The sequence below is a fragment of the Cucurbita moschata genome, unplaced genomic scaffold (genome assembly GCF_002738365.1).
Source record: "Cucurbita moschata cultivar Rifu unplaced genomic scaffold, Cmos_1.0 Cmo_Scf00058, whole genome shotgun sequence".
Taxonomy (NCBI): domain Eukaryota; kingdom Viridiplantae; phylum Streptophyta; class Magnoliopsida; order Cucurbitales; family Cucurbitaceae; genus Cucurbita; species Cucurbita moschata.
In genome coordinates this window covers 153,884-164,454 of record NW_019268574.1, presented here as the reverse complement: position 1 = coordinate 164,454, position 10,571 = coordinate 153,884, and the positions used below count along the sequence as shown (strand labels likewise).

At 45.0% G+C, this 10,571-nt stretch overlaps 1 protein-coding gene across 1 annotated transcript; it reads left to right on the top strand.

The window, feature by feature from the left end:
* The first annotated feature begins 5,171 nt into the window (after positions 1-5,171).
* Positions 5,172-8,776, top strand: LOC111436663 (basic proline-rich protein-like). Its single transcript, XM_023074383.1, has 2 exons — positions 5,172-5,239; positions 5,293-8,776. Exons 1-2 carry the CDS (start codon positions 5,172-5,174, stop codon positions 8,774-8,776), a joined length of 3,552 nt encoding a protein of 1,183 aa, XP_022930151.1.
* Positions 8,777-10,571: the final 1,795 nt, after the last annotated feature.

Genomic DNA, 10,571 nt, shown 5'->3' with positions numbered 1-10,571 from the left:
AAAAAAAAAAAAAAAAAAAAAAAAAAAAAAAAAAAAAAAAAAAAAAAAAAACATTCCTCTCTCTTTTATATATATATAACCATAGGAAGAGTAGATTTCATATTCTAAAATTCTTTTGAAAATTTCAACTCCACAATATTTCCATATTTTCTTTGTAAGGTTTCAATTTTGATCTCTAACAATTTTGTATAGCAGTTAAGCTCTATTGTTTAACGCTCAGTTCGCTGTTTCTTTTTCACTACCGACAATTGATACATTTGTAACTTTTTAAGTCGTAGTGTTCCTGTGCCGCCATCGATAACACAGTCATGACAAAGTGGTCAAACAACTAAAATTTCTTTCCAACTGTATTTAAAATAATACATAAATTTATGTATAAGAGAAATGTCAAATTATTTTAATTTACCAATATGGCAATGGATTAAAAAAAAATTTTAATCTATTTTTAGCCATCTTGATTTCAATATTTTCTATTCGTTTTTTATTTTTTATTGTCATTATCATAAATCAAAATAATATTGATAATGAATATTCTCAATTAATCATATGTATATATGGAAACTTGTTAAATATTTGTAATAAACTCTGAACTCTAAAAAAAAAAAATATCACATCTAATAATCTTATATCCAACGTTTTTTTTTTTTGGGATGGAGTCATAATGGTGTATTTAGAATAAGAAATTAATTATTAATTATTTTAACATTTAAAAATATTCAATTAAAAAATAATTTATATTTTAGATGGATAGAAGTTGGAGGTTCAGAGGGAAATGTCCGTAGAATGTTTCTTATTACTATAAGTTATATCTTACCTCTCCTTTTTCTTTTATATTGATTTTATTGTAATTATTTAGATTTTTGTTAGAAATTAAATACACAAAATATTTTACTTATTATAGAATCACATCCGTGTAACGACCCTAAATTCAATATACTCAGAACCGCTACATGCTCATGTAATGTGCAAATATAGCTCTTAAAATCGCATCATTTATAACATGTGGGGTCAAGCTTAGGTCAAGCTTGGAACTTAAGAGTTCTCCTTAGGAATGGTCCAATGTGATCTTGTGCACGTAGAATCTTGTCAGCGACCAAGTGTACATGTGGGGAATCCCTTATTTCATGGATACCTCGTTAGTCATCCTAGGAGGTAAAGCCGTATGTATCGTGATGAATGTTTTTCCCCATATCTTGGTTTCACTGCCTAAAGTTTTCCAATGGACCCCAAACTTTACTACCTTATACAAACTCATGAGATAAGGATTCATGCAACATCTCATAATATTTGGAAGTCATTTAGGAATTGAACCGTAGGTAGTTTTCCTTTGAGGCACTATGGTCATTTTTCGCCGTTGCTTGGTTTTCCTACTTAACCTTATCTCATGACCATCAAATTTCATAATTAATCTCAACATATTATAATATGCAGAGTATTAAAATTTCATAAGCAGAAAAGTTCATTTAGCGCGTTAGTTTAACCATCTCCAACAATTTGATTGTTTCGAAGTCTTAACTAACAGTTCTTTAGATTTTTCTTACATGTAACTTTAAAGAGATTAAAGAAACACCATAAGTCTAAATTATCATCCACCTAAATTTTATAACTACCTAAGAATAAATGAAGTTTTATTTTTCTTTTAGGTGACATGAATTGCAACATTTTGTTATAATTTAAACAACATTTTCTTTACATTTTGGTTGCCGTTTATATTGCATGATTGTGATTATTTACCCCTTTTTCTATATACATTCAAGTGATGAGTAGTAGAGGGTTAAGTGTCTAAACAAATTAGAAGGGACAAAATTACAATAATGTCCTTACTAAGTAAATAAGTTAAATTACTTAAAAAGATCTTATATGAAACCTATTTTTATGGTTAAGAATTATTGTAAAATATCTTAAACTAAGTATTTATGCCTAAAATAGACTCCAAATGACTTAAGAATCTAAATTATGGATAATTATAACAATATCAAAAACTATGTAAGATTTCATCGTAACTAGATCAAGTTTAGATCCTAAACCACGATTGGAGTGGAAAGAGACAAAAACACACGTAGGACCTCGTGATGTTTCTAAGTATTTAACGAACTTGAAATGATATGAAAGTTTATATGAGACTCATTTATAAAATTGTAGACGATTATATATGACTTCAAATTTATTAAAACATGGTTGGGTATAAGAAAATACTATGATAGAAAATTATGAAAATAACCTAGGGAATCTTTTATTAACATTGATGATTTTTATGAACTCCAAGTGACATGATATGTTGTAGGCAACTTATTTAGTACACCATTAAAGATTCATGCATGTAATTACAAAATATTTATAGTTATGACCTATGTGCTTGAAATGGAGCTTAAAAATATCTTATTGTGACTTGTGCCTTTAAAAATATCTTATTGTGACTTGTGCCTTAAGTTTTGAGAAGAAACTTTAGAGTTAGAACGAAAGAACTTACGAACATAAGATGTCGCTCTAAGGTCAAGAACCATGTAAGATAGGTTGGTCCCAAAGAAAGTAAAACTCAAGTACTAAGCCACTAAGACTACTATGTTCTACTCTAACGATAACCTAAGTCACCCTATTCTTTCCACCATGATTTGCATTATGATCACATGTTTTCCTCGCCTAGATCAGATGCCCTACAAATGTTTCTTGTACGACTTCGTGTCCATGTTTCTTGCTAAGAGATTCTAACCATGTTTTATTTGGAGCATGTCCTCATTCTCTTTCTCTAACAAGTTTAGGTTATCTCTCTCGATTACATGTTTAGGTTCATTATATTCTCCAACCATTTGACCTTTTTAGGTCTTCTATGGGTAGTAGTAGTTTTTCGACCGGACAAGGTTAGGTACAAGGATTGGCTAAGTATCATGACTCATGACCCATGATTTAGGACCAAGATCATCATGAGAAGAAACTATGATAAGCTCTTAGTCAAATCATAGAGATACTACCTCAGCACCCACCATTGACACGATTAAAAACCGATAAGTAGGCTACAAATAGCGGTGACAACCTTGTTTTTTACCATCAAACATGATCTCAAAACTACAAAAAATTTGAATAACCTTACTATTTATAAGGATAACAAATGTGGTTTCAAAACTACAAATACTTTCACATCCTTATTCCAAATGCTATAAAAAGGTTCTATGAATGAGACAAGTAATCTAATCAAGTACAATCCATGGAGAAGAAAATATCTACGGTGTTAATAACATAAAATATCAACTTATTTCACATAAAAAGTACCATAAGCTAGCAATGGTATGTTTTTATTTAAAAATATAATTATTCTTAATGATCCTCAAATGAAGGGAGGGAGAAATTAGAAATTGAATAGTCAAACATTCTATACTTGGAATACTCCCAAACCCTCAAAATTTAACACCCTTTCTAAATTTGGTGGTCTTTTCCAGATATAGTTTTCCCATCAAACTATATATAGGGCTTCACATTGTAAGAAAAATCCAAGCACCAACATCTTAGCAATTGCTACTCTTCATCATTTGTGAAACGAGCTTGTAACCTTACAACATTAAGACACTCTACAATGGCCATCGGCAAAGGTTTCAAGCTCTTTCATACCCTTTTTCTAATGATTTCTTGGCAGTATTGTGCAAAAGTTGGTGCCACTTTTAGTGATGTCACCGGTGTCGTAAATCTCGATCATCAATTTTCATTTCGTGCCTTTGCATCACATGACAAACAAACACCAGATGGAAGCATTGCTCTAACTCCAGAGGCTCCATTAGATGGAAGCATTGCTCTAACCCCGGAGGCTTCATTCGATGGAAGCATTGCTCTAACCCCAGAGGCTGCGTTCGATGGAAGCATTGCTCTAACCCCAGAGGCTGCGTTCGATGGAAGCATTGCTCTAACCCCAGAGGCTGCGTTCGATGGAAGCATTGCTCTAACCCCGGAGGCTACGTTCGATGGAAGCATTGCTCTAACCCCGGAGGCTGCGTTCGATGGAAGCATTGCTCTAACCCCAAAGGCTGCATTCGATGGAAGCATTGCTCTAACCTCGGAGGCTGCGTTCGATGGAAGCATTGCTCAAACACCGCCGGAGGCTGCGTTCGATGGAAGCACCATTGCTCAAACACCGCCGGAGGCTGCGTTCGATGGAAGCACCATTGCTCAAACACCGCCGGAGGCTGCGTTCGATGGAAGCACCATTGCTCAAACACCGCCGGAGGCTGCATCGGATGGAAGCACCATTGCTCAAACACCGCCGGAGGCTGCATCGGATGGAAGCACCATTACTCAACCCCCGCCGGAGGCTGCATCGGAAGCCGGCAGCATGTCTCAACCCCCGCCGGAGGCAGCATCGGAAGCCGGCAGCATGTCTCAACCCCCGCCGGAGGCAGCCGGCAGCATTGCTCAACCCCCGCCGGAGGCAACATCGGATGGCAGCAGCATTGCTCAACCCCCGCCGGAGGCAGCATCGGATGGCAGCAGCATTGCTCAACCCCCGCCGGAGGCAGCATCGGATGGCAGCAGCATTGCTCAACCCCCGCCGGAGGCAGCATCGAATGGCAGCAGCATTGCTCAAACCCCACCGGAGGCAGCATCGGATGGAAGTAGCATTGCTCAAACCCCAACCATTGCACCAATTGGAAGCATTGCTCAAACCCCGCCGGAGGCAGCATCGGATGGAAGTAGCATTGCTCAAACCCCGCCGGAGGCAGCATCGGATGGAAGTAGCATTGCTCAAACCCTGACCATTGCACCAATTGGAAGCGTTGCTCTAACCCCGGAGGCTGCATCGGATGGAGGCAGCGTTGCTCTAACCCCGGAGGCTGCATCGGATGGAGGCAGCGTTGCTCTAACCCCGGAGGCTGCATCGGATGGAGGCAGCGTTGCTCTAACCCCGGAGGCTGCATCGGATGGAGGCAGCGTTGCTCTAACCCCGGAGGCTGCATCGGATGGAGGCAGTGTTGCTCTAACCCCGGAGGCTGCATCGGATGGAGGCAGCGTTGCTCTAACCCCGGAGGCTGCATCGGATGGAGGCAGCGTTGCTCTAACCCCGGAGGCTGCATCGGATGGAAGCAGCGTTGCTCAAACCCCGACCATTGCACCCATTGGAAGCGTTGCTCAAACCCCGACCATTGCACCCATTGGAAGTGTTGCTCAAACCCCAGAAGTGGCATCGGATGGAAGCAGCATTGCTCAAACCCCGACCATTGCACCCATTGGAAGCGCTGCTCAAACCCCAGAAGCGGCATCGGATGGAAGCAGCATTGCTCAAACCCCAACCATTGCACCAATTGGAAGCGTTGCTCAAACCCTAGAAGCGGCATCGGATGGAAGCAGCATTGCTCAAACCCCAACCACTGCACCAATTGGAAGCGTTGCTCAAACCCTAGAAGCGGCAGCGGATGGAAGCAGCATTGCTCAAACCCCGACCACTGCACCAATTGGAAGCATTGCTCAAACCCCGGAGGCTGCACCGATTGGAAGCAGCATTGCTCAAACCCCGACCACTGCACCGATTGGAAGCAGCATTGCTCAAACCCCGGACGCTGCACCGATTGGAAGCAGCATTGCTCAAACCCCGGACGCTGCACCGATTGGAAGCAGCATTGCTCAAACCCCGCCGGAGGCAGCATCGGATGGCAGCAGCATTGCTCAACCCCCGCCGGAGGCAACATCGGATGGCAGCAGCATTGCTCAACCCCCGCCGGAGGCAACATCGGATGGCAGCAGCATTGCTCAACCCCCGCCGGAGGCAACATCGGATGGCAGCAGCATTGCTCAACCCCCGCCGGAGGCAACATCGGATGGCAGCAGCATTGCTCAACCCCCGCCGGAGGCAACATCGGATGGCAGCAGCATTGCTCAACCCCCGCCGGAGGCAACATCGGATGGCAGCAGCATTGCTCAACCCCCGCCGGAGGCAACATCGGATGGCAGCAGCATTGCTCAACCCCCGCCGGAGGCAACATCGGATGGCAGCAGCATTGCTCAACCCCCGCCGGAGGCAACATCGGATGGCAGCAGCATTGCTCAACCCCCGCCGGAGGCAACATCGGATGGCAGCAGCATTGCTCAACCCCCGCCGGAGGCAACATCGGATGGCAGCAGCATTGCTCAACCCCCGCCGGAGGCAACATCGGATGGCAGCAGCATTGCTCAACCCCCGCCGGAGGCAACATCGGATGGCAGCAGCATTGCTCAACCCCCGCCGGAGGCAACATCGGATGGCAGCAGCATTGCTCAACCCCCGCCGGAGGCAACATCGGATGGCAGCAGCATTGCTCAACCCCCGCCGGAGGCAACATCGGATGGCAGCAGCATTGCTCAACCCCCGCCGGAGGCAACATCGGATGGCAGCAGCATTGCTCAACCCCCGCCGGAGGCAACATCGGATGGCAGCAGCATTGCTCAACCCCCGCCGGAGGCAACATCGGATGGCAGCAGCATTGCTCAACCCCCGCCGGAGGCAACATCGGATGGCAGCAGCATTGCTCAACCCCCGCCGGAGGCAACATCGGATGGCAGCAGCATTGCTCAACCCCCGCCGGAGGCAACATCGGATGGCAGCAGCATTGCTCAACCCCCGCCGGAGGCAACATCGGATGGCAGCAGCATTGCTCAACCCCCGCCGGAGGCAACATCGGATGGCAGCAGCATTGCTCAACCCCCGCCGGAGGCAACATCGGATGGCAGCAGCATTGCTCAACCCCCGCCGGAGGCAACATCGGATGGCAGCAGCATTGCTCAACCCCCGCCGGAGGCAACATCGGATGGCAGCAGCATTGCTCAACCCCCGCCGGAGGCAACATCGGATGGCAGCAGCATTGCTCAACCCCCGCCGGAGGCAACATCGGATGGCAGCAGCATTGCTCAACCCCCGCCGGAGGCAACATCGGATGGCAGCAGCATTGCTCAACCCCCGCCGGAGGCAACATCGGATGGCAGCAGCATTGCTCAACCCCCGCCGGAGGCAACATCGGATGGCAGCAGCATTGCTCAACCCCCGCCGGAGGCAACATCGGATGGCAGCAGCATTGCTCAACCCCCGCCGGAGGCAACATCGGATGGCAGCAGCATTGCTCAACCCCCGCCGGAGGCAACATCGGATGGCAGCAGCATTGCTCAACCCCCGCCGGAGGCAACATCGGATGGCAGCAGCATTGCTCAACCCCCGCCGGAGGCAACATCGGATGGCAGCAGCATTGCTCAACCCCCGCCGGAGGCAACATCGGATGGCAGCAGCATTGCTCAACCCCCGCCGGAGGCAACATCGGATGGCAGCAGCATTGCTCAACCCCCGCCGGAGGCAACATCGGATGGCAGCAGCATTGCTCAACCCCCGCCGGAGGCAACATCGGATGGCAGCAGCATTGCTCAACCCCCGCCGGAGGCAACATCGGATGGCAGCAGCATTGCTCAACCCCCGCCGGAGGCAACATCGGATGGCAGCAGCATTGCTCAACCCCCGCCGGAGGCAACATCGGATGGCAGCAGCATTGCTCAACCCCCGCCGGAGGCAACATCGGATGGCAGCAGCATTGCTCAACCCCCGCCGGAGGCAACATCGGATGGCAGCAGCATTGCTCAACCCCCGCCGGAGGCAACATCGGATGGCAGCAGCATTGCTCAACCCCCGCCGGAGGCAACATCGGATGGCAGCAGCATTGCTCAACCCCCGCCGGAGGCAACATCGGATGGCAGCAGCATTGCTCAACCCCCGCCGGAGGCAACATCGGATGGCAGCAGCATTGCTCAACCCCCGCCGGAGGCAACATCGGATGGCAGCAGCATTGCTCAACCCCCGCCGGAGGCAACATCGGATGGCAGCAGCATTGCTCAACCCCCGCCGGAGGCAACATCGGATGGCAGCAGCATTGCTCAACCCCCGCCGGAGGCAACATCGGATGGCAGCAGCATTGCTCAACCCCCGCCGGAGGCAACATCGGATGGCAGCAGCATTGCTCAACCCCCGCCGGAGGCAACATCGGATGGCAGCAGCATTGCTCAACCCCCGCCGGAGGCAACATCGGATGGCAGCAGCATTGCTCAACCCCCGCCGGAGGCAACATCGGATGGCAGCAGCATTGCTCAACCCCCGCCGGAGGCAACATCGGATGGCAGCAGCATTGCTCAACCCCCGCCGGAGGCAACATCGGATGGCAGCAGCATTGCTCAACCCCCGCCGGAGGCAACATCGGATGGCAGCAGCATTGCTCAACCCCCGCCGGAGGCAACATCGGATGGCAGCAGCATTGCTCAACCCCCGCCGGAGGCAACATCGGATGGCAGCAGCATTGCTCAACCCCCGCCGGAGGCAACATCGGATGGCAGCAGCATTGCTCAACCCCCGCCGGAGGCAACATCGGATGGCAGCAGCATTGCTCAACCCCCGCCGGAGGCAACATCGGATGGCAGCAGCATTGCTCAACCCCCGCCGGAGGCAACATCGGATGGCAGCAGCATTGCTCAACCCCCGCCGGAGGCAACATCGGATGGCAGCAGCATTGCTCAACCCCCGCCGGAGGCAACATCGGATGGCAGCAGCATTGCTCAAACCCCGGACGCTGCACCGATTGGAAGCAGCATTGCTCAAACCCCGGACGCTGCACCGATTGGAAGCAGCATTGCTCAAACCCCGGAGGCTGCACCGATTGGAAGCAGCATTGCTCAAACCCCGGAGGCTGCACCGATTGGAAGCAGCATTGCTCAAACCCCGGAGGCTGCACCGATTGGAAGCATTGCTCTAACCCCAACGATTGCATCGACTAGCACACAAGCTTGAGAGTAATTGTTAAGCATGGATGTTTCTTTGGCTATTAACAAAGAAAAACCTAAGCCAAACAACCAAACAACTATTTTGTAGGCAAATTCATTATTTCTATATTGTTTTTCTAAATGGAATGATTTTCCTACATTTTTTTCTCTAATTATCTATTTTAACTAAAGAATTTTTTTAAAATTTAAGGAAACACGTTTTTAATATGGCACAACTTCACTTTTCTACTTAAGTGATACCATAACTAATGAATTTATCAATAAAGTATTATAAAATGTCTCGAATACATAACTAAATTTGTTTGCAAGATTTAAAATCAAACTATTTTTATATTAATAAAATCGATTCTAATCCTAATTAGAATATTATGATTTGGAGAAAGTTGCTATAGTGAAATCGGTAAACACGCTCCTCTTAGGAAGCTGTACTAGAGCATCTCCATAATATTCTAATGAAAATGATTATCAATATAATGAATTAAATTATTATAATCTTATAATAATAGGATTTTGTGATTCAAAGTTGAATCGAAATAAAGAATCAAAATCAAATACAAGACATCAATCAAAACAAGACTTTGTAGAATTGAGAACTTAACTATTGTCAAACATAGGATTTTATGAAAAGTTAAAGGTAAGACTGTAATTTAATTTTGTGTTGAATTGAAAAGACATTCCTCTCCCTTTTATATACATATAGCTAGTGTAAATTTTTTTTTTTTTTTTTCAAAATAGAAAAATGGAAATTTCAACCCCACAAAAATAAGCTAGGGTTGTAACTTGGTAAGATTTTAATTTTTTTCTTGACAATTTTATACGCCTGCAACTTTGCTTTACGATCCACAACGGTCGACCTAGTTCATACTCCTTTATAGCCACCGACAATTGATACATTTATAACTGCTTTAAGTTGAAGTGTTCCTTCGCCACCAAGCCATGGCGGCGTTCGCCACCAAGCCATGGCGGCGATGGTCAAACAAACTAAGATTTCAGCCGTCCTATTTAAGACATCCAATAGGGTTAAACATAAAAAAATCCTCTAAGATGTTGGAATGACTCTTAATTTGTGATTTGAAGTTGAATTGTTTGTCGAGAGATATAATGATTCAAAACTAAGCATAGTTCAAACACAGGATTTTGTATCGAAATATAGGATGATTGTAATTTCGTAAGGTTTCAATTTTGTTCTCCGACAATTTGTACAACTGTGATTAAGCTCTGCCGTCTACCGCCCGACCCAATTTGCTCCTTATTTACCGCCACCGACAATTGATACATTTGACATTTGTAACTTCTTTAAGCCGTAGTGTTCCTCGGCCGCCATTGAGTCATGGCAACGGTGGTCAAACAAACTAAAATTTTAGTAGGCGTATTTAAGAATTTAAAGATAATACATGAATTTATGTATAAGAGAGATGTCGAATTCTTTTAGTTTAACAATATGTTTGGCGATGGATTAAAACAACATTTTAATCGATTTTTAACAGACAATACATGCTTTATACTCGATGAGCCATGTTGATTTCAATATTTTCTATTTACTTCTTATTTTTTAATTGTCATTATCATAAATCAACATAATATTGATAATGAATATTCTCAATTAGCTATGGGTATATATACTGAAACTTGTAAAATATTTATAATAAACTTTAACCGGAAAAAAATATCACATCTAATAATTTTACATCGAACGTTCTTTTTTTTTTTTTTTTGGACTAGAGTCATAATGATCTAATCACAATAATAAATTAATTATTTTTACATCTAAAAGTATTCAATTAAAAAATAATTTATATTGC

Coding starts and splice junctions, on each gene's coding strand:
- LOC111436663 (XM_023074383.1), top strand. CDS start 5,172: ATGGAAGCAGCATTGCTCAAACCCCGACCATTGCACCCATTGGAAGCG. Junction 5,240..5,292: donor CTGCTCAAACCCCAGAAGCG/GCATCGGATGGA, acceptor ACCAATTGGAAG/CGTTGCTCAAACCCTAGAAG.